At 43.3% G+C, this 24,996-nt stretch overlaps 1 protein-coding gene across 6 annotated transcripts in view; it reads right to left on the bottom strand.

Annotated features, from left to right (window-relative positions):
• Positions 1–24,996, bottom strand: part of SPAG9 (sperm associated antigen 9) — a 150,358-nt gene that overhangs the window by 50,809 nt on the left and 74,553 nt on the right. For 5 of the 6 annotated variants that reach the window (XM_061615999.1, XM_061616000.1, XM_061616001.1 and 2 more), the window contains 3 exons: positions 12,945–13,134; positions 11,962–12,061; positions 11,089–11,210 (listed from right to left, as the gene is read on the bottom strand). In XM_061615999.1, coding sequence (XP_061471983.1) covers positions 11,089–11,210; positions 11,962–12,061; positions 12,945–13,134 — 412 coding nt within the window. Of the gene's footprint in view, positions 1–11,088; positions 11,211–11,961; positions 12,062–12,944; positions 13,135–13,808; positions 13,905–24,996 lie in introns of those variants that run through there. The other variant, XM_061616004.1, reaches the window with a different exon arrangement.

The following is a 24,996-nucleotide window of genomic DNA, read 5'->3' as shown; positions in this document are numbered from 1 at the left end:
CTATTTACACATATATTTGCAAATTGAGAAAATGAGACCAACTCTCAAACAGAATTAAAAATTATTTAGTGCTTCTCCAGAGCAGACGGGCTGCCCTGTTTACCTGGCAGTGGGTGGGGGACAGATCCACATATGTACACCAGAAGTTGCTTACTCTATTGAAGTTAACAGGGAAGGACACTCTGTGCAAACAATGGAGTTGTGTGGGAAGTTACTGGAGCAAGGCCAATATCTTGCTTCCGAATTTTTTACGCATACTGAATATTTTTCACCGTTTGAGTGATAAGAATCATATTCTCCACAACACACAGAATCCTGACCAATGTCAAGGTAACAAGATAACTTATTTTTATAATGGCCACTCTCAAAGTGGCTGAAATATTGCATCAGATGCACAAGTGAAATCCCACACACGCAAATTCTCATTACTGCACTTCCTGGCAGGAGTTTTCTGCCCTCATTCTGTCAGGGTAGCAGTTGTAATCTCTATCCCACAACCAGACAGCACTTGAATGTGCATCTTACAATGTATCTGCCATGTGCTTGTGTTTTAAATATAAGGAGGGGAGCCCTTAGACCTATACTTAGTGATCAGGAAACAGTGAAGTTGATTTCAGGAGGATTACTCCAATTCCTGTGCTTATTCCTAGTCACTTCCCCAAGTTTGGATAGCTTTCACAAAATAGAATTTGGGGCCTGTGCCTACATTTGAAGAAAAAAACAGGTCTTTTCTTCTACAGTAGCTGAAGTTTGAGTTTTTAGAGTACTTCAACAAGCACTGTTCAGAGAAATAAATGAGTTGCTTGCACTACACTTTTAACTGCTGGTGTCCCTAACAGAGAAACAAGCATCAAGCAAAAGGGTAAAAAAAAGAAGACAATGCCAAACAGGATAAAAAAAACAAGTATGAACATACATGGTGAGAGCAGCAGCCAAGAACACTGAACTTCAAAGCAATCACTTCCAAATATATAAAAAGCATACACACCAGAATATTCCCCTGGGTATGCAGCCCAAGAGAAAGCAGATTGGAGAATCCCATTTAAACTAAGGTTGTAGAACAGTGCACCATAAGTCAAATAGCAAATAAATCACAAGCTACAAAATAAGGCATTTCACATCAAATGCACACTTACTTCAAATTAAGTCCCACTGAATTCAGTAGGGCTTCTGCATGAGCATATTAGGACTGTGCTGTTAGTTCTATTTACACAGACGAGTTACCAAAAAACCAAGTCTTTGCTAAAATGATTAGCGGCTGGTTAAGATTGAGCAATATCACACGTGACAGATCTCTCATGAATGGCTACTTTAGCTATAGGCAAGAAGTATTACAATTAAAGCAGTTTTACACATGAGGTATAAAGTGATGATAATGAAAATCCTTTAAATGCTCCTTTTTAATATGAAGTGTTTAACTTCTGAACTATTAGGATACACTTTCTCGCTATTTGCTGGGTGTGAAAATCTGTCTGTTGCTGGCCACATTTCTTCCCAGGGGGCTTTGCTCCATGTTTTTACCCAAGGCCCCTGCCTCCCATCTTCCCATCTGTTCCTAAACAGCTAAACATCTCTCCTGTGTCCACGTTAATGAGATATCGATTATGGTTTATTTAATGCATGAAAAAGCAGAGGGAAAATGTTGAATTTATGACAGCAACAGACATAACACAAATCCACACCTTTACCTCAGACCCTTTGACCTTTCGTATCCTGAGTTCTGTTCAGGATGAGCATTGATATCTCAAAGGCACTGCATTTTCCCTAAAGCAGGGTAAAATAGGGCTATTACCCCATGCAATTCCTAGGTGGAAGGAACATCTGTAAAGCTCTCTCCAACTTAACAGGATAAAAGGTTTCCTAAACACAGATTCCTTTCATATACACACAACTGTACAAAAATGGTGCTTGTTTGGTTTTTTTGCCATAATTCATAGGACTTCAGTTCCACCTCACCAGGAAGCCTCTTGCTCTTGGAGAAGGATAGGAAGGTGTGTACCTGATGCTGGCCCATTAAGACAGATTAGGGATGTTTATTTATTATTTGATTTATTTATTATTTGATTTATATCCCACCCTTCCTCACAGCAGGAGCCCAGGGCGGCAAACCAAAGCACTAAAAACACTTAAAAACATCATAAAAACAGACTTTAAAATACATTAAAATAAAACATCTTTAAAAACACTTTTAAAAGCTTTCAAGACATCTTTAAAAAAAAGGTTAAAAACATATTGTTTTTTTAAAAAAGGTTTAAAAACATATTAAAAAGCAATTCCAACACAGGCACAGAATGTTGCTGATGTATCGACCATCCTGCTGCCTAGCATCCTCACTGACTGAACTGGCTGAGGTGGTTGTGGAAGTGGTATTGAAGGAATCCAGGATGGTGGTTCTGGGTGACTTCAATAACCTTGCCGAGTCTGCTTGAGGGCCAGCTGGAAGGTTTGTGGCCTCCATGGCAATCCCCGTACAGAGTATCCTGGAGGTCTTTCAACAAATCCCCCAGAATTCCCTCTGGTTGAGCCATTTTAGCTTGACCAAACTTAGCCCAACCTTAGCTATTCTTGACAGAGTTAAAACAGGTTCTGCTGAGGTATCAAATGCTACGTCTAGTCTGGTGTTGTGGTATCATTTTCAGTCAATGAGGCCTGATAATATTGACAAGGTTCTATGGGTTGGGTCAAAGGCGTAGCATTGTGAGAGTGTTTCTCAGCTCCCTGGCGCTTGTGTTATAGGGTGACTGAGGGGACTATATTATCCACAATGCTATTTAACTTCTAAGGGAAGCCATTTGGAATTGTTATTATGTATGCTGTTGATATTCAGCTCTATTTCTCCATGACATCCAAGTTCAGTGAGGCTGTGCAAGTTCTGGACCAAGTTCTTGGATGTGGCAAGTTCTTGGATGTGGACCAATCAATTTAAGTTTATATCTTAGCAAGGTGGAAGTACAGTGACTGTGCAGTTCCCTTATCTGGGAAATAGGCCTGTTCTGGATGGGGCTGCACTTCCTCTAAAAGATCAGGTATGCAAGTCAGAGGGTTCTCATGGATCCAGCTTTCTCACTTAAGGCTCAGTGGCTAGGAATGCCTTTTACCAGCTTCAGCTGGTGTGTCAGTTGTGACCATTCTTGGATTGGGATCGTTTGGCTATGGTGATTTAAGCACTTGTAATCTTGAAGATAGTCTATTGTAATTCGCTCCCCTTGAGGCTGGTTCGGAAGCTGCAGCTGGTGCAGAATTCTATAACCTGGTTACTATCAGGCATTGACTACCAAAAACATAACACCCACACTGAGGGTGCTGCACTAACTGCCAGTAAGCTACTGGGTGTCTTCAAGCTCTTATGTTAAGCATGTAACTTAAGAACATAAGAACATAAGAAGAGCCTGCTGGATCAGGCCAGTGGCCCATCTAGACCAGCATCCTGTTCTCACAGTGGCCAACCAGGTGCCTGGGGGAAGCCCGCAAGCAGGACCCGAGTGCAAGAACACTCTCCCCTCCTGAGGCTTCCGGCAACTGGTTTTCAGAAGCATGCTGCCTCTGACTAGGGTGGCAGAGCACAGCCATCATGGCTAGTAGCCATTGATAGCCCTGTCCTCCATGAATTTGTCTAATCTTCTTTTAAAGCCATCCAAGCTGGTGGCCATTACAGCATCTTGTGGGAGCAAATTCCATAGTTTAACTATGCGCTGAGTAAAGAAGTACTTCCTTTTGTCTGTCCTGAATCTTCCAACATTCAGCTTCTTTGAATGTCCACGAGTTCTAGTATTATGAGAGAGGGAGAAGAACTTTTCTCTATCCACTTTCTCAATGCCATGCATAATTTTATACACTTCTATCATGTCTCCTCTGACCCGCCTTTTCTCTAAACTAAAAAGCCCCAAATGCTGCAACCTTTCCTCGTAAGGGAGTCGCTCCATCCCCTTGATCATTCTGGTTGCCCTCTTCTGAACCTTTTCCAACTCTAGAATATCCTTTTTGAGATGAGGCGACCAGAACTGTACACAGTATTCCAAATGCGGCCGCACCATAGATTTATACAACGGCATTATGATATCGGCTGTTCTATTTTCAATACCTTTCCTAATTATCCCTAGCATGGAATTTGCCTTTTTCACAGCTGCCGCACACTGGGTCGACATTTTCATCGTGCTGTCCACTACAACCCCGAGGTCTCTCTCCTGGTCGGTCACCGCCAGTTCAGACCCCATGAGCGTATATGTGAAATTCAGATTGTTTGCTCCAATATGCATAATTTTACACTTGTTTATATTGAATTGCATTTGCCATTTTTCTGCCCATTCACTCAGTTTGGAGAGGTCTTTTTGGAGCTCTTCGCAATCCCTTTTTGTTTTAACAACCCTGAACAATTTAGTGTCGTCAGCAAACTTGGCCACTTCACTGCTCACTCCTAATTCTAGGTCATTAATGAACAAGTTGAAAAGTACAGGTCCCAATACCGATCCTTGAGGGACTCCACTTTCTACAGCCCTCCATTGGGAGAACTGTCCGTTGATTCCTACTCTCTGCTTTCTGCTTCTTAACCAATTCCTTATCCACAAGAGGACCTCTCCTCTTATTCCATGACTGCTAAGCTTCCTCAGAAGCCTTTGGTGAGGTACCTTGTCAAATGCTTTTTGAAAGTCTAAGTACACTATGTCCACTGGATCACCTCTATCTATATGCTTGTTGACACTCTCAAAGAATTCTAATAGGTTACTGAGACAGGACTTTCCCTTGCAGAAGCCATGCTGGCTCTGCTTCAGCAAGGCTTGTTCTTCTATGTGCTTAGTTAATCTAGCTTTAATCATACTTTCTACCAGTTTTCCAGGGACAGAAGTTAAGCTAACTGGCCTGTAATTTCCGGGATCCCCTCTGGATCCCTTTTTGAAGATTGGCGTTACATTTGCCACTTTCCAGTCCTCAGGCACGGAGGAGGACCCAAGGGACAAGTTACATATTTTAGTTAGCAGATCAGCAATTTCACATTTGAGTTCTTTGAGAACTGTCGGGTGGATGCCATCCGGGCCCGGTGATTTGTCAGTTTTTATATTGTCCATTAAGCTTAGAACTTCCTCTCTCGTTACCACTATTTGTCTTAGTTCCTCAGAATCCCTTCCTGCAAATGTTAGTTCAGGTTCAGGGATCTGCCCTATATCTTCCACTGTGAAGACAGATGCAAAGAATTCATTTAGCTTCTCTGTAATCTCCTTATCGTTCTTTAGTACACCTTTGACTCCCTTATCATCCAAGGGTCCAATCTCCTCCCTAGATGGTCTCCTGCTTTGAATGTATTTATAGAATTTTTTGTTGTTGGTTTTTATGTTCTTAGCAATGTGCTCCTCAAATTCTTTTTTAGCATCCCTTATTGTCTTCTTGCATTTCTTTTGCCAGAGTTTGTGTTCTTTTTTATTTTCTTCATTCGGACAAGACTTCCATTTTCTGAAGGAAGACTTTTTGCCTCTAAGAGCTTCCTTGACTGCTCGTTAACCATGCTGGCATCTTCTTGGCCCTGGCGGTACCTTTTCTGATCTGCGGTATGCACTCCAGTTGAGCTTCTAATATAGTGTTTTTAAACAACTTCCAAGCATTTTCGAGTGATGTGACCCTCTGGACTTTGTTTTTCAGCTTTCTTTTTACCAATCCCCTCATTTTTGTGAAGTTTCCTCTTTTGAAGTCAAATGTGACCGTGTTGGATTTTCTTGGCAATTGGCCAGTTACATGTATGTTTAATTTAATAGCACTGTGGTCACTGCTCCCAATCGGTTCAACAACACTTACATCTCGCACCAGGTCCCGGTCCCCACTGAGGATTAAGTCCAGGGTTGCCGTCCCTCTGGTCGGTTCCATGACCAACTGGTCTAGGGAATAGTCATTTAGAATATCTAGAAACTTTGCTTCTTTGTCATGACTGGAACACATATGCAGCCAGTCTATGTCCGGGTAGTTGAAGTCACCCATTACTACCACATTTCCTAGTTTGGATGCTTCCTCAATTTCATATCTCATCTCAAGGTCTCCCTGAGCATTTTGATCAGGGGGATGATAGATCGTTCCCAGTATTAAGTCCCTCCTGGGGCACGGTATCACCACCCACAACGATTCTGTGGATTCGTTGCCCTAAACAACTTGGTCGTCTTATTATTTGATCACCTTATTCTTTTGCACCCTTGCCTGACCTTTTGTGATCTGTCATTGAGGCAAGTATGACAGTGCTGGGCAGCTGTCCTCAAGACTGGGGATTATGGAACTGTCTACCTAACAAACCAAGTTGGCCTTGTCTCTAATGAGTTTTAGGTGCCAACTGGAGACTTTGTTATTTCAGCATGCCTTATTCAAATGATTTTTTTATATATAACCTTGTCAGCTGGCCCATTTTACTTCTGTTTCTTTCATGCATTTTGCTCTCGCTTTGTCTGTTATGCTGTTTTGGTTTAAACTGAGATTTTGTACACTGCATAGATATATTTTTAATAACAATGAGTAAAAAAAGATGAAATATTATGGAAGAGAACAGTAAGTATATTATCCAACATTGTTGTTGGTATCCAAAATTATAATGATGCAATGCAAGTTCTAATTGTAAGGAGGTTTCACCATAATGAAGTAACAAACACAATTGCCACTACTACATGCAGTTTCCAGCTGTAAGGATCATAAGTAACTGGAAAGAGAATCTGAAGACTAGGAGGTATCAACACCATCCTCTTGCCAACATTTTTTTTTAAGAACTAAATAGCAACATTGCAGATTGTATTCAACTTAGCACTAAGATCGTTCTGTCAGTGCAAGCATTCTGTCTGATGGAACAGCCTCCATTCTCCTCCCCCACAGGCTGTTCTGGGGGTTTCACCGACCCTCCAGAGCGATTGGGGGGGGTATGGGGGGCACATGGGGCAGGAGAGGGGAGGAAGTCCCATTGTGCTAGTAGGAATCCTTGCACTGGCTTCTGCTAGCACAAGTTAGCTGAATACAGCCCTGTGCCAAATTTAGCAGTTTTCTTTCAAACCCTAGATGATCTAGACTAGGGATTAGCAATCTGAAGCACTGCAAATGTTAGCAAACTCCACTCCCATCATCCCCAGTCAGTACGGCCAGTGATCAGGGATGATGGAAATTGTTTTCCACCATCATCAATAGGGCCACAGGTTCCACATCCCTAATCTAGGCTAAACTAGTTGAGTTTGCTCCCATTTAAAAACAGACTTGAGTCAAGCCTAAAGACTAATGAGCCTTTGGAAAGGACACTGCAGAAGTCAATACAGGCATACCCCGCTTTAACATACGCAATGGGACTGGAGTGTGTATGTAAAGTGAAAATGTACTTAAAGTGAAGCAATTATCTATGCATGTACTGCACAGAAATCGCCACTAGATGGCAGCAGCCTCATGCCATTAAGTGTCCGTAATTGCGACGCACGTGTACGTTAGCGGGGTATGGTGGCGTATGGAGCATGTACGTTATAGCGAGGCGACGTTAAGTGAAGCGACGTTAAGCGGGGTATGCCTGTAATGTCCTTTTCCCCAGCTAATGCTCTCCATTATATATTGTGAATCGCTTTGCGATGCCTCATAGAAAGAGATTCATAAATGAATTAAATAATCATAATCATGTATAAGGAAACGAATGCAGGTATTTATTCAAAACAGCCAGCTTGATTTCAGTGGGCCAAATAATGGTAAGTAGTAAGTAGCTGTTTGAAATAATATACTGTGCTGACGTTACAGCATGAAAGTGAACAAACACCGAAGACAAATAGGCAAAAGAGCAACCTTCTGCCCCCACTCCAGCTGCCACTGCCAAGTTATATTAGTGTACCTCATCTGCTCAACAGAACCTTTGGCAGGGATATGGATATGGAGAATGAACACATATGTGGTCTGTGAGATGATGCACTGCAGTTGAGCTCAACTACTTGGTTCTTTAATGCAGGTGCATGGGTTACATAGTTTGAGCATATAACACTAAATGAAAATGACAATGTTTATTAACTTGAACAATTCCAGCTCTTATTAGCACAAGATTCTGACTTTTCCAGACAAATTCTGGTAATGTTCTTGCATGTTAGAACTTACTCTGCTTGCTGAATTTAAATTAGAATTGAAGTCTCAATTGTAACTCTGCAAATATGATATTTTGTAGACCTTGCCTTCCCCCTGATTTGGGGCAATTCCCCCTTCACACTGCAGCTCTCCACGCCTAATCCCATGCTGTTCAGGAGGGTGCACTGACCCCCTAGAGGTTTTTCTGGATATGTGGGGAGGGGGACAGGCAAGTCCCCTTCTGCTCGATTTCTTCCATTTCAGAACCCCACCATTATCACTTATTGTGCCTACAATCAGTTGGAATTTTAAGTTCATTGTCCAAAAGAATATTTAACAATGTAGACAAACGTTTGACTTGTTCCGATCATTTAAAACGTTCTCAGGTGTTTGGTCTTTTTTGTGAGCCAAAGCAGAAAATTTTCTGTTTGGGCAACAGTACACAATACAAAATTTGTCCCTCTTAAAAATGTACCCAGGAACAGAAGGTAGGGCTCGGTCAGAGACTCCTGGCTTACTGTTTCCAGAGGATACAGACATTGAGGATAACATCTGCTGAAATCCTGCGAGAACAAACCCATCAAAATGCCATTTGGGCTGGATTCGTACCAAATTGGAATCTACAAAGTTTAAGCAGCACTAGGTTTATTTATTATTTAGGTATAGAAATCCTTCTCTGTTTTTCTCATCTTCTTTCTTAAACAAAACTGGCTGTGGAACTGGGCTTGTCTCCTCTAATTAAAAGTTGGAGAAGTTCAAATGTAGAAGATTTGGAAAATAATCCAGGTTGAAACGGATCTGGATGGGGGTCTTAGAAAGGGTGTCTAGAGACCTCTGTGCAGCAGAGAATGGAAGCTGATCCTACTTCAGAAACAAGGTCCCTTCTGCTCTTACACATTGCTTACCAAAGGAGACAAGATTGGCAGGAAGGGCTCTATTCGCAACTTGGTATTTACCAAATTAAACTGGTTCTTTTAGGGTGGATCATCAATCTTTAAATCAGTTTCAGAGCAACTGTCTGATTCACTTAATATTTGCTAAATATGCAACTTTTCAGAAACCAGCAACTTTTCAGAAACCAGCAACTTAAGTAGTTTTGTGCTTCCCCATATTGTTGTGCCGGTTGATGGTTCTGGGGGCTGTTTCAGAGTTCATCCCATAGCACAAGGCTTCCTTCTTGTCTGTTGAACAGCCACAAGCTACTTTCCCCTTCAGAATCCCAAGATTGCAGCCTAAACTTAGGCTATCACCTTACATACACGTGTATAAGGCTTCTGAGTACACATGATTAGGACAGCACCATTACAGAGATTTGAATAAATGGGAAGGCTCAAAAGATCAAATAAGGAACAGGTTTGAGGCTTTCAACTTAGTTGACAGAGAACCAGAAGAACTATGGAGTGAAGGCAGAGACATTATCAGGGAAGAATACATGACAATACCTCTAGTTAAAAAGAGAGAAAGACCTCAATGGATGACTGAAGAAACTACTAAAATGGGTAAAGAGAGAAGGAAAGCAAAAGCAAGAGGAGATACAAACAAGTCAGAACCCTAAATGCAACAATACAGCGACTAGTATGTAGGGACAAAGAGAACTATTATAATAGTTATTGTATAGAAATAGAAGAGGACAACAAAAAGAGAGGAACAAGAGCCCTATTCCAAAAGATTAGAGAAATGAAAGGCAAATTTAAACCAGGAGTAGGGATGTTGAATATCAACAGGGGAACATACTGACTGACCGAGATGAAATATAAGGAAAATGGAAGCAATACACTGAAGAACTCTATAAAAGAGATGCCAGGATGACAGATTCATTCACGGAGGAACCATATGATGAAGAACCAGAAATTTTAGAACGTGAAGTAAAAATTGCTCTTAAAATACTTGGAAGAAACAAATCACCAGGAATAGATGGCATACTAATAGAGCTGCTACAAGCTACTGAGACTGAATTTATCCAAATTTTCACAAAAATTTGTCAAGAAATATGGAAAACTAAACAATGACCCACAGACTGGAAGCGTTCAATATATATCCCAATTCAAAGACAGGGGATCCCAGGGAATGCAGTAATTATCAAACTATTGCCTTAACATCCCATGCAAGTAAAGTAATGCTCAAGATTCTACAACAAAGGCTCTTACCATATATGGAGCGAGAAATGCCAGACATTCAAGCTGGATTTAGAAAGGGAAGAGGCACCAGAGAGCATATCGCAAACATACATTGGATAATGGAACGAACCAAGGAATTTCAGAAGAAAATCACCCTGTGCTTTATAGATTACAGCAAAGCCTTTGACTGTGTAGATCATGAAAAACTATAGAATGATTTAAAAGAAATGGGGGTGCCACAGCATTTGATTGTCCTGATGCACAACCTATACTCTGCACAAGAGGCTACTGTAAGGACAGAATATGGAGAAACCGATTGGTTCCCCATTGGAAAAGGTGTGAGACAGGGTTGTATTTTATCGCCATGGACTGCAAAAAAGACAAATAATTGGGCGATAGAACAAAGTAAACCAGAACTGTCACTAGAAGCTAAAATGATGAAACTGAGGTTATCATACTTGGCACACATAATGAGAAGACATGATTCACTAGAAGAGACAATAATGCTGGGAAAAACAGAAGGGAGCAGAAAAAGAGGAAGGCGAAACAAGTGATGGATTGATTCCATAAAGGAAGCCACAGACCTGAACATACAAGATCTGAACAGGGTGGTTCATGACAGATGCTTTTGGAGGTCGCAGATTCATAGGGTTGCCATAAGTCGTAATCGACTTGAAGGCACATAACACCATTTTGGTAAAGTCTGAGATCTCATGTACAAGGGATAATGTTTTCAGTTTCACCATTTATCCATTTTATTTAATAGACATATTATGAATGGAAGAAACAGACGAAGTTGGTTATTGTGAATCAATACTTTTTTCAACAAACTTTATTCTTCAACTGTCATGGAACATTTATCTTATGTTTTTTAAACTGAATAAGTAAATGGAAATCAACAGAATTTTTTAAAATACCCACTTACCCAGTAGGTCTGCTCCTTCATCCACATCTCCAATGAGACCAGAGCCAGCAGAAGACAGTTCTTCAAAGAGTGATTCCGTATTACGATCAAACGCTTTGTTTTCTATGCCTTTGGTAGGTGTGCTGCACAACAAAATTGGAATATAAAAGTTAGGACAATTACATTTTTGAAAAGTTATCTCGAATATGTACATGCATGCACATAACCATCTGTCTGTGCACACACATGGCCTTCAAAATCACTTCATGGATCTGACAATGTGGTCTCTAGCTCATAAAAGCTAATGCCACAATAAACTGATTATTATTTAAGGTAATACAGCCAGGTGAGGTTCTAGAATTACAGGCAAGAAACCTATCAGTGGGAATACTAACTGGCAAGAGGCAGAGGCGTAGGGCATATGTGTAAAGATAATGCTTCCTCCCCCTGCCCTCCCCCCATCCTAAACATATAGTTAGTCACCTGGCATGCTCCTCCTCTCATCCACCTGGCTGGGTTTCACTCTCTGCCCTGCCCCTTGTGTTCTGGAGCACTCTGGTAGATCAAAAACTGCACAAAAATCTCTGTCAGATTCCCATTATACTCCTGAGACACCAAGTCAAATGAGAATGCCTGCTGTACCACATACTGCTTTGACCTTTGGCAACTCAGGACCCTTCATGCTAGACAGCCAAGGAAGAGCAAAGGCAGTGCAGCAGACAACAGTATTGACTGAGACCTTTCTAGGCATCCTATGCAAAGTGATAATGGTCAGCTAAGTGTGCCACATATGGACCCTCTGGGGCCCTGCCATTGCTACAAGACTTGTAGCTTTTGCATTCGCCCCCCCTGCCCCTCCCGTTCTTTATTAACTAAAAGTTGTTAGCAAAATACCTTGAACCTTTATATCCACTAAGGTCTTTATCCATATCCAACTCAGGAGTGGATTCGATGATTGCCTGAACTTCAGATTTGTCTTCATTTTCATTTGAACCTTGGGAAGAAAGTAGTAAATACTTTGTCAAAAGCCAGATATGTTCATAATTATGGAAAGAGAAGATGTGCTTGTGATATGTTTGATTTCTAAAAAAGAAGTCAAATAGAAGGCCCATCTACCACCAGTGTAACTGCTCAGATTGTATACGATTGTGAATTTAAAGACTCCAGGACTAAGGCACCTTGCTCCTTCCTGCTCTGTACTTTCAATCATTGCTGGCTGAAGCCCAATAGTGTGAATTCATTTATTATACAGACTATTTGAATGTCATGGAAGAAGAGGTGCACTGGATGATTCTGAAGCTTCCTCCTAAGCTCAAAAGAATTTGCAAGTTTTATAGCATGGCTTCTCATACTCCAAAAATCTTGCATAGAATTAGATGCCATGTAGGATTTTTGTAGCATGTGAAGTGGTCCTTCAACTGAGAAAATTCCATTCATGTTTATCAGGAAATACAAAACATACATTCACTACAATACCAAGTAAATGACACATGGAAATAAATTTTCAGTACCAATGAAGCATCCAAGGAGCAAGGTGCTAGTCTTTCAGAAGTATGCTACTACATTCCATCTTGACAATGGTTCTGTATGTCATGAGGTTCTCGTTTGTAAAATATACACTTTGCTGTAGTTGGATATTATGAGAATGTATGAGGCAGAGGGGAAAACACTTCCTTACCAAATGGTGTCAGTCATCACTCACATTGGTATTGTCCCACTGACTTCAAAGGAACTATTTGTTCCTATTTCTTTTGCATCCTATCAGAGTTTAGGCAAGTTACACACAGTGATTTCTTTACACTCAAAATTGGATAAATTTGGGGTTTGAATCTCTCAAAGTATTAACTCTGGCCGTACAATCTGTTCTAACAACTTACCAGTGGACACACTTCTTGTTTCTTGGGCTACTTGCACTTCAATGTTCTTGTTTTCTGTATCAGAGTTCTTCACAAGCCCTTCCTTGTGTTCATTCAAGGGGGATTCAGCAGGCGCAAGCACATCTGAAGCAGCAGTTAAGACTGGTGTAGTACATTTGGAACCTGCTTGGCTAACATCAGAAAGTTCATCCTAAAATGTAAAGAAGTTTACAATAATTACAGAATTTGTACGATACATTCCCAGTTCTTGGGAACCAAACTAGACTGGTTGGAGCCACTTCATTTCCTAGTTAACACATGTATATTACTGCTCACAAGAGCAATCCAACTTAAGACTTCCTTGTTTATGGAAGAGCTATCACAAATGTATGCAACTTATTTACTTTGACATTATATTGCTCACATAAACAGATCACTGTAATGTTCAAAAGCCAACTAGGAAATTAACTGTTTTTTAGTTAACCAATGTAAAGTCAAGCATGACACTAGCCAGGAGGCTCCCCTCTCTCACACTAGGACCAATGCTTTCCCACAGGAGGCCTCACAGTCTTCATAAACCACCACACTGTTTCCTCCAACACAGCTTCCTAGTTCTTGGGAACTGCCATTGTTATAGTACAAAGGCTAGAAGAGAGGAAGAATTTATGGGAAATCAAGTTGTTGTACAATAGCATTCTCTATTTAACAGGATTGCCAAAAGGAGTAGGTGGTGACATCTGGATATTTGCCTAGCAATTCCACCAAAATGTCTCCCTTATTTTCCCTTCCATGAATAAAGCTTTAAGCAGACATCACTACTATAACTTATATAGCAGTTTATATATTCCTATCCTGAGGAAGGTGAGAGAAACCCAGCAGACTTACACCTTGCTGCTGTTGCCTCCTGCACAACTCCATCAGCAGGCTTCCTCGGGTGTCAACTGCCACTCCCTGCAAGGCCTTGGGTGCCAGCTGAAGCTAGTTGGGGCTAACGAGGGAGAGAACTGCCACGCCCAAAGCAAAGCAGTCAGTGGTGGAACTCTCTTTTGTCTATAAGAACTGACATGGAAATGCTGTTGAGAGGTTTACTAAAACAGCAAGTGAAGTTACATAAATTGCTGGGGGCAGGAGAGAGGGGGGAGGTGGGAATTTGGTTTGCTATTGGGAACTACATAAGGGGTTTTTATTCATTTGTTTAACTTTTTTTAAAAAAAAAATTCTGCGTCAGGCTCCTTACAATATGTGTCCGGGTAGGAAGAGTTGGGGGCCTGCCATTGAGGTTATATTGGGCAGGGGATGTAATAGCAGTGGGGGGCAGACTGGCCGTTACAGGGGAAGGAATACAAGACATCTTCATGCTTGCATCCCTTCTGGTCCCACTTCCAACCCTTGGGACACTGGTAGCTATGCTGGGAACTCCCTGGATCTTACTGTCCTGCTGCTGAATGCAAGGTCAGTGACTAATAAAACCACTTTAATTCAGGACTTAATCCTGGATGAATGCACTGACCTTGCTTGCATTACCGAAACCTGGCTAAATGATCAGAGTGGAGTAGAACTTTCCCAGCTCTGCCCACCAGGTTTTGTGGCACTCCAGCAGCCTAGATCCAGGGGACAGGGAGGTGGGGTGGCAATTGTCTGCAGGGAATCTATCTCCCCTGTCAGGTACCCTGTCCCTAACACCTCCAGCTTTGAGTGTGTGTGCCTGGCGTTGGGTCATGGAGACAGAGTGGGGATTCTGTTGGTGTACCGTCCACCCCACTGCCCAACAGTCTCTCTCCCTGAGCTGGTGGAGCTGGTCTCGGCATTGGTGTTGAGGTTCCCCAGGCTGATTGACAAGGTTAGACTCACAGGCCCGGCTCAGGACTTCATGGCTGCCATGGCAACCATGGGGCTGTCTCTAATATCATCTGGACCAACACATGTGGCAGGACACACACTTGATCTTGTGTTTTATTTGGGACAGGAAGAAGGTGATCTGAGGGTGGAGGAGTTCTTAGTGACTCCATTGTCATGGACAGATCACCACCTGACAAGGTTTAGACTTTGTGCCCCCAATAACCTTCTCAGGGTAAAGGGCCGATTAAGATGGTCCGCCCCCGGAGACTCATGGATCCAGATAGTTTCCTGAATGCTCTGGGGGATATTCCCAGCATAGCTGGCAATACTGCCAAAGTCCTGGTCAATCTTTGGAATACAGAGGTGACCTGGGCGATGGACACTTTTGCTCCAAAGCACCCTTTCTCAGCAGGGAAGGCCTGTAATACGCCTTGGTTTACTCAAACCTTGGGCCTGATGACATGGCAGGGACGATGGCTAGAGCGACGATGGAGAAAAACTCAATCTGCTTCCAATCGAACACAGGCTAGAGCTCATTTTCGAGCCTATCATGTGGCAGTGATGGCAGCAAAGAAAGTGCACTTCTCTGCCATCATTGCATCTGCTCAGTGTCATCTGGCGATGCTTTTCCGGGTGGTCTGGGGTCTTTTGGGCTCTGGCCCTACATTAGACTCTGAGCCCTCAGTTGCTCATTGTAACATGTTTGCAAGGCTCTTTGCAGACAAAATTGCTCGTATTCAGACTGACTTGGACTCCCCACTAACTACAGTTGTGCCAGATGTCCGAGGCTTCCTCTCGTCATTTTTCTATGGGTATGTTTCAGCTTGTAAAGCCTGAAGATGTGGACAGGATTGTGGGAGAATCGAGGGCCACTACTTGTTCCCTTGACCCTTGCCCATCCTGGTTAATCAAATCTGCCAGAGGGGGAGTGACTGACTGGTTGGCATATTTAATTAACACCTCCTTAAAGGAAGGTTCTATGTCAACATTGTTGAAGGAGGCTGTGATAAGACCTTTGTTAAAAAAGGCTTTGTTAGACCCTGAGGATCTTAACAACTTCCACCCAGTCTCTAATCTCCCCTTTTTGGGCAAGGTGATTGAGAAGGCAGTGGCTGCTCAGCTCCAAACTTTCCTGGATGAATTGGACTATCTACACCCTTTCCAATCGGGTTTCAGGCCTGGTCATGGGACAGAGACTGTCTTGGTTGCCCTGATGGATGACCTATGCCAGGCATCAGACGGGGAGTGCATCCCTGTTGGTGCTGCTGGACCTCTTGGCGGCTTTCGATACGATCAACCATGATATCCTTCTGGGCTGTCTAGCTGGGATGGGATTGGGAGGCACTGTTTTACGTTGACTCCAGTCCTACCTGATGGACAGGACCCAGAAAGTGCTGGGAGACTACTGCTTGTCCCCCTGGCCATTGGCCTATGGGGTACCGCAGGGTTAAATTCTGTCTCCCATGCTCTTTAACATTTATATGAAACTGCAGGGAGAGGTCATCAGGAGATTTGGAGTACAATGTCATCAATATGCTGATGACACTCAGCTCTATCTCTCCTTACCACCTGATTGCAGGGAGGGTCTGCTCATCCTAAACCGGTGCCTGGGGGCTGTGAAGGGCTGGATATGGGCTAACAAACTGAAACTTAATCCAGACAAGACGGAAGTGTTGCTGGTCAAGGGGAAAACTGCACCAGGAATAGGGTTGCAACCTATTCTGGATGGGGTTGCACTCCCCTTGAAGGAGCAGGTCCGCAGTTTGGGGGGAGTCCTGGATCCTGCCCTGATGCTTGAATATCAGGTGGCAGCAGTAGCCAGGAGTGCTTTTGGCCATCTCAAAATGGTCTACCAGCTGCGTCCATTCCTGGAAGCAGTTGACTTGGCCACAGTGACACATGCATTGGTGACATCAAGGCTTGATTACTGTAACACACTCTATGTGGGGCTGCCTTTGAAAACGGTTCGGAAATTACATTTGGTTCAAAATGCAACAGCCAGAATGTTAACTGGAGCACGGTGAAGGGAACATATCACCCCTTTGCTTTATTGACTCCACTGGCTCCCAATTTGTTTCCAGGCCAAATTCAAAGTGCTGGTTCTGACTTTTAAAGCCCTAAACGGCCTTGGACCAATGTACCTGAGGGACCGCTTACGCCCATATGTACCTGCCCGTGATTTACGATAATTTGCCTCGGGTCTCTTCTGCGTGCCTGGAGTGAAAGATGTTAGACTGACAGGCACGTGGGAGAGAGCCTTTTCAGCAGTGGCCCCCAAGCTTTGGAATACCCTACCCCAAGAAACCTGCTCTGCTCCCTCCCTGTTGGTTTTCCGGAGACTTCTGAAAATGATCTTGTTCTGGAGAGCCTTTGGGAGGGACTGAAGGTAGAGCCTGACACTGATTTTATGCCTTCTATGTTAATTTTTACCTCAGTACTCCCTTCACTACCACTCCTTGTATATGCATATATGTGTGTGTATATGTATATATATTATTTTATGCATTTTAATTGCATTTTATGTATTTTATTTTAATGTTTTTGTGATTTTTATTGTGTACAATTTTATTATGTACGTGTTTGATTTTATTGTAAGCCACCCTGAGTGCTCTATTATAGGGTAGAAGGGCGGGAAAGAAATATTTTAAATAAATAAATAAAATAAATATACAGAGTTGGATCCAGGCATAATTAGCCATATGATGTACCATTGAAAGCAATGGGCTTAAGAGAATCATGACTAACTGAATCATGTCAGTGGGCCTAATCTATATATAATTATATAACACCTGTAGACTTTTTGCTGAGTCGTAGTAACGATCAAGACAGAGTCTACAACTTTGCTGAACCACAGTAACATCAAAGGGATATATGAGCCAGCTTGCTTAGGTGGCCTAGAAGACTTAAGACCGGCAGGAGACGAGAACATCACCCCCAAGGAAAAAGAGTCGGCTGCTTTGTTGCTGTTGGATCGCCTCTCCACCTTTACCACCTTCTTTGGGGGGGTTGTGTTAATGTGGGTGCTTGCCTGGGTGAGGGAAGCCACATTGGGGCATGTGTCAAGGGAGTGATGGGGGAAGGGTGGGAGGCCAATGTATAGCGAGGCTGGGCGGCAGATGCTGGTGGGGAGCTAGGGGCAGGCCATGTCAGAGAAGAGGAACCAGGGAGAGATGCATAATATCTGTCCCTCGTTCCGGGCCTGTCCAGAGCCAACAGACAGCTAGGGGTGGCCAGTCTCCATACTCTGACCTTCGATTACTGCTGTGTAATGCCAGGTCTGTAGCCCAAAAAACATCCCTCATCCATGATATGATTTTGGATGAGGGGGCGGACCTGGCATGTATTACAGAAACCTGGCTGGATGATGCACCTGATCCTATCTTGACTGCCATGTGCCCGGCTGGGTTTTCGTATGCACAGCAGCCGAGGGTCGGTAGTCGGGGAGGGGGAGTGGCGGTTATTTATTGAAAGTCTTTGGTTTTCACCAGACCTCCTCTCTGTGAGACCAGGGTGGCAGATTGCATGCACTGGAGGTTGGGCACAAAGGGCAGTTTAGGGATTCTGCTCATGTACCGTCCACCCCGCTGCACGACGGACTCCCTGCCGAGGTGCTAGAAGTGGTCTCGGATGTACGGGCGCAGTCCCCAAACCTTTTGGTATTGGGGGACTTCAATGTGCATTCGGAGGCCACTCTCACTGGGGCACCTCGGGACTTCTTGGAAACCATGGCTTCCTGGGAGCTGCACCTTATTTCTATGGGGCCCACCCATGTAGCCGGGCATGCACTTGACCTTGTGTTTGTCTCGGGAGAGGAGGGAAGTGATCTGAAAATTGGGAATACTTCCATCATACCCTTGTCATGGTCAGACCACTATTTGGTGAAGATAGACTTTTCGATGCCACAAACCCTCCGTGGGGGTGGAGGACCCATTAAGATGGTCCGTCCCAGGCGTTTGATGGATCCTGATGGATTCCTGAACGCGCTTGGGGATTTAGAGCAGGCACACAACCACTCGGCTGATGCCCTGGTGGAAGGTTGGAATACCGCAATCACCGGAGCATTAGACCGGGTGGCTCCAAAACGCCCTCTCCCCCTGAATAGAACTCAGATGGCACCGTGGTTTACCCCACGGTTGCGAATTGTGAGGCGGGAGGTGAGATGGCTAGAGCACCGGTGGCGGAAGTCTCGCTCTGATGATGATCGAACACATGTTAGAGCTGCGGCGGCAACCTATCATGTGGCAATAAGGGCAGCAAAAAGAGATTTTTATGCTGCCTTTATTGCATCCGCGGAGTGCTGTCCCAGGAGACTGTCCCAAGTGGTCCGGAGCCTGGTCGGTCCAGTTGCTCCGGAACCGATGGAACATGATAAGGTCACCTGTGACGAATTTGCAAAGCACTTCACGGAGAAAATCGATCGTATCAAAAGTGCTATTCCGTACGCTGTGGATACAGTGAGTGAGCCAGAGGTGACCAGTGCTGCTCTGGTGGTGTGGGATAGGTTCCAGCTTCTTCCTTCTGATGAAGTGGACAAGGTGCTTTCAACCTTAAAGCCAACCACCTGCTTACTTGATCCTTGCCCATCATGGCTCATTATGAGCTGTAAAGATAAACTGGGCGAGGGGATCAAGCTGGTGGTAAATGCTTCACTTGAACAGGGAGTAGTGCCATCAGCGCTCAAGGAGGCAATAATAAAACCACTCTTAAAAAAGTCCTCCTTGGACCCTCGAGATTTGAATAACTTCCGCCCAGTTTCAAACTTGCCATTCTTAGGCAAGGCAATTGAGCGGGTGGTGGCAAAGCAGTTGCAAGCGCAGTTGGAGGATGCAGATTATCTGGATCCATTTCAATCGGGTTTCAGGCCTGGACATGGGACTGAAACAGCATTGGTCGCCTTGGTAGATGATATGAGGAGGGCATGGGATAGGGGTGAAGGCACCTTCCTTGTCCTCCTTGATCTCTCAGCGGCTTTTGATACCGTTGACCACAGTATCCTCTTGGACCGCCTGGAGAGGTTAGGTATGGGAGGCACTGTATTGCAGTGGTTCCACTCCTTCCTCTCCAGTAGGTACCAAAGAGTAGCATTGGAGGAGGAGGTTTCGGATCCTTGGCCTCTCACTTGTGGGGTGCCACAGGGTTCTATCCTCTCTCCGATGTTGTTTAACATCTATATTAAGCCACTGGGGGCGATCATCAGGAGATTTGGGCTGCAGTGTCATCAGTATGCGGATGACACACAGCTCTATCTCTCATTTAAATCTTCACCAAGGTTGGCTGTAGAAACCCTGTCCAAATGCCTGGAGTCGGTGAGTGGTTGGATGGGGAGGAATAAGCTGAAACTGAATCCAGACAAAACCGAGGTACTGTTCGTGGGAGACAAGGGAAGGTTGGGGGATATAGACTTGGTGCTTAATGGGGTTTGTTTGCCCCTAAAAGACCAGGTCCGCAGCCTGGGGGTCATCTTTTGATTCCCAGCTGTCCATGGAGGCTCAGGTTTCGGCTGTGAGCCGGGCGGCGCTGTATCAACTCCATCTGATATGGAGGCTGCGCCCCTACCTTCCCAACCATCTGCTCCCACCAGTAGTACACGCCCTGGTCACCTCTCGCCTAGACTACTGTAATGCGCTCTACGTGGGGTTACCCTTGAAAACGGTCCAGAAGTTGCAACTGGTACAGAATGCAGTGGCTCATCTGATCAAAGGCAGCCGCCAGCAGGACCATATCAATCCAGTGTTAATGGAGTTGCACTGGATACCGGTTGCTTACCGAGCCCAATTCAAGGTGTTGGTTTTAACCTTTAAATCCCTATACGGTTTTGGACCAGTAAGGAGCCTCCTCCAGCATCGGCAGGGATGCCGCTCAACAAGATCAGCCTCAGAAGACCTTCTCTCAATCCCACCGGTTAAAACAGCCAGGCTGGTGAGGACCAGAGGGAGGGCCTTTTCAATAGTGGCCCCCACCCTATGGAACTCTCTCCCAAATGATCTCCGCCATGCCCCTTCTATGATGAGCTTCTGCCGGACTTTGAAGACTTGGCTTTTCCGGCAGGCCTTTGGAATGGGTTAAGTTTTACTGTTGGGTTCTTAAATTTTAATTTTTAATGTTCAATGTATTTTATCTTGTACGTCGCCCAGAGTGGCGACTAATAAATATGATGATGATGATGATGATGATGATGATGATGATGATGATGATGATGACTGGATCCAACCAACAACTTTCTTCAAATCATACTTGTGCATAAACAGTTTAAATTTTCGTCTTATATTTACGTATCATACCATTGCTTAATTTCCATTCTAGGCACGTACAAAAAACAGGATTAAGGAAAGAGACCTCCAGATGCACAACTTTTTAATTATTATTGAGCCCAATGCATTATAAACCAATTTCTTCCGGGCGCATTATGAATATAAAAAATGGTAGGCTGTATTACAAGACATTTGTCCAAACATTAATAATGAAACATGAAAGCAAAACTTGAGGTGTCACTTTCATATTACTGTTGACAAAAAGTTTCACTAACAACGTTCGGACAAACAGCTTGTCGTATTGTTTCTTATTGTTTACATTCATAGCTTCCCTGAGGAAGAACTCTGTTCAAAACATGCTGGGCTCTATTAAAAATCAGTCTTTTCTTGTGCACCTGGACATCCCCTCCCTTCTTCCTGCAATCATTGCCTTCCCACTACACACACCACAGAGGGCTGGAGAACATGGGCAAGTATAAAAAGTTACTTGGAAGTTTCTCTTGGAAGAGTCGTGTTTGTTTATTCACACATCTGGCCTTTTTACATATAAAGCAGTGAGGGGGATGAGGATAGTGTTGTTGGGTGTGTGTGTGTTAGACAATAAAAGCGAAGTCCTCCCATGCCTTATCTCGCTGTGCTCCATCACCTGAAGCGCTTTTCTTCCTGGCTCACTACCATCACAGGAGCCGGGCCATGAAAAATACGCGTGCAGTAGCAGAGCGGATGAAGGTACAGAAGGAGGGTTCAGCTCCCCTCACTTGTACACTTTTTTTGTAAGATGCAGAGCCCACCCATCCTGTTTTAGACACGAATGAGATAGACACATGATAAATATGGTTGCCCCCCATCTTGTCCCTAAAGGTGGAGTTCAGTGAGGAAGCTTAGTGAGCACACTTCACTCCCACCACATGGTTTCTCCTTCCCAAGTAGAAATGTAAAGCTGCTATAGAAAAAAACTGGATATAAACTAAAGATTCTGCCAACAGACTGGACAAATCTTCCAAAGTCTACTGAGGTGGTTTAAAAACAGTCAGATCAGTGAAACGGGGGGGGGGGGAGAGATACAGAACAGTGGCATATACTGGGTTGCATTCAACACAGTGCTAAGCAGATTGTAACGTTAGCGCAATGATTTCTCCTCGTTCAATGGAACTATTCCCCCTCTCTTCCTCCTGCACAACTTGTAAATCTGTTCTGAGGGTTCCCCCACATTTGGGGATGGTGCAGGACGTGAATGGTTGAGGAAAGGGGAAAATCCCCTCATGCAAAAATGTAGCTAAATCAGGGCTGTGGAGTCGGAAGCAATTTTGGGTGGAGTTGGAGTCGGTAGAAATGTACCGACTCCGACTTCAAAATAAAAACTTTCATAGGAATTTAGGAAAGTTTTCTTGTTCAGAAATTTTAATCAAATAAATATATCTAGCCTGATGAATCATGTGGTGGTGATGAAATGCCTTGTGCTACCATTTTACTGCAGTAAATTTGTTATTACTAGTTATACATTTGCCATTTATGAAGGAGTTGGAGTTGGAGTCGAACAGTAGAAAAATAGAGGAGTTGGAGTCGAAGGTTTGGCGTACCAACTCCACAGCCCTGAGCTAAATACTGTTTTTATATTTTATAGCAGACCACAACTGCTAAGAATATAATTAAGAATATAATTAAAAATATCCAATGCAATTGCTCTCCTCCAAGGAACAGGGAGCTAACACTATCAGCAAATCCATGCTGAAACCATTACCAGTATGATTTATCAGATCACTCTCTCACCAAATTTAAGAGAGATCTAGGTGGTGGGTATGCCAACAAACAATAACAGTAGTACCACTGTACAACTAATGCTTGGCAAAATGTGAAAAATTAGAATAGAACCACATTTCCTAGGACAGAGTGTTTCTAGCATGTAGATCTTTTTCAGTTAGAGAGAACACTGAAAAGTTGCACTCTGGAAATAATGAAAGAACTAAATGCCTTACAAGTAGAAAACACAGCTGAATTTAAGAGGCATTTTAAATAAGAAGCTGGAAAGTATTTACTAACAGATGAAAGCCCCAATCCATGCATCCAAAAACGCATTTGAATTTTGTCTGCACAAGTCCTTGTGATTCTCTTTCACACACTGCAAAATAACAGGATAGGACTACATTATTGGAACAGATGGCCTCAAATATACAAGACTGAATAGTCCAACATTAAATTTCAAACTCCACAGAACACTTGCTTAGCATTTGCATAAAGGAGTACATTAAAGTGGTATGTCAACACATCCATTTGTATTGGCATATGAAAAGACAGAAAATCTCCATTTTGAGGCAACACAGTGAGGCAAGGTATGTCTCATTACATTTCAAGAACAAGGAAACACACACAGAGCAGCCGACCAGGGTATTACAATCACATCTAAAGTGGAGTGTACGCATACATGCAATTTAAATCTCAAAAGATCATAAGCAGAGCTTACTGAACTCTACCCCTGCCACTTCACCACCATCCCTAGAGTCAGGAATAATTTTTCTCCCAGGTCAAAACACCAGAAATGGTTCAAGCAACTTCTGTCTACGCCCCTTTCGAGATTAAAATGGTGTCCCCTGCTTTACACATGAATGGGACAGATTCTTGTTTTAAAGTGGAATATAGGTGGATATATAATAATAATATAAACATTGGATATAGGTTGGCCCTAAGGGCAGCTTATGAATGCATGCATAGCAAACCAAGACTGGGGAAAACAAAGTAAATTTAGTGCTCCACCACTCACAGAATGTTAATCTGAGATTCAGTCTCTGCTAAGAAACTGACAGAGGGAAGAACTCCAGGGGCAACACATTTATCTGACACAAAGGTACTACATCTGTCAGATGCAAATATCAGTGCCTCACCTTGAAGCAAGATTCTGCATACTGTAGCACCTTTGTCAGTACTGATCTTGGAGCATCTGGGAAACGTTTGGACCCAATGAACTATTTTACCTTGGCTCCCTGTCCTCAAGTACCGGATTGGCTAACCTATGTCCTAACTAAGCATCTTGCTTCCTTTCTTCATTCTTTGATATTTACCACTACAGGTTGTTTTCTGTTTTCCTTTGCTCCTGCCTGCTGAGTGGCTTAGCTGACTTTAGTCCCTTGTGGAAGAAAGCACCGCTTCCTGTTGTGTATAAATCTAGATCTTGCCAGAGGCACTTTATTAACAAAGTAAAACAAAACCAAGCAAAAACAAAACAAAGCAAGTGGCTGCTTGGAGAGAAATTCGGACAAGCATAAGTCCAAAGTTCTCTGCCACAGAAAATTTTCACCTCACTCTTACAGCAAAATTTCTAAGGCGTGCATAACACATTTCTCAATTACTTGCGAAAAGAACACCCAAGTTACACACATATGCCTATCTATCTGTAGTTTTCCAAAAGGTTGAACATCAACAGGTTTCTCAGAACATTCTGAAACACACCCTGTACATGTTCTCTGCAGCATATTTCACATCATTATTCCCATCACTCCCTTTGTGTCTGCAAAGTTCTGACTAAAGTTGGAGGCCTATAGAATTTTAATTCCACACCCTCAACTTCCTTGGCACTTACTGACATGCCTTCCTAACACTGAAGTGCTTGGTCTAGATTCCAGACTTGTGCTCTGTGAACACAGTCCCTTTAGCAAACTGTTTTTGCCCACTCGATAAGTTTCCTTATGGCTTAAACATAAACAGTTTGGAGATTACAGGCTGCCTTATGTTTATATCCTTAATCAGCCCATTCAAAGAGAGCTCATACTTTCATGCATTTGTGGAAGAAGGCAAAACGTCCTCTAAAACTGCTTATGAGGAAACAAAGTTGAGGGTTGACAGCATATATGTATACTCAAAAATCAGCCCTGCTAAGTTAAATGGGGCTTACTGCCTATTTATTGTATTTTAGGTTCTGCTTTACGCTGAGGCTGCAGAGACTTGAAGACCACTTTAACCATTAAACACTATTAAATACGACCTCATAG

The sequence above is a fragment of the Rhineura floridana genome, chromosome 3 (assembly GCF_030035675.1).
Source record: "Rhineura floridana isolate rRhiFlo1 chromosome 3, rRhiFlo1.hap2, whole genome shotgun sequence".
Classification (NCBI taxonomy): Eukaryota; Metazoa; Chordata; class Lepidosauria; order Squamata; family Rhineuridae; genus Rhineura; species Rhineura floridana.
This window is presented reverse-complemented; position numbering and strand designations above follow the sequence as displayed.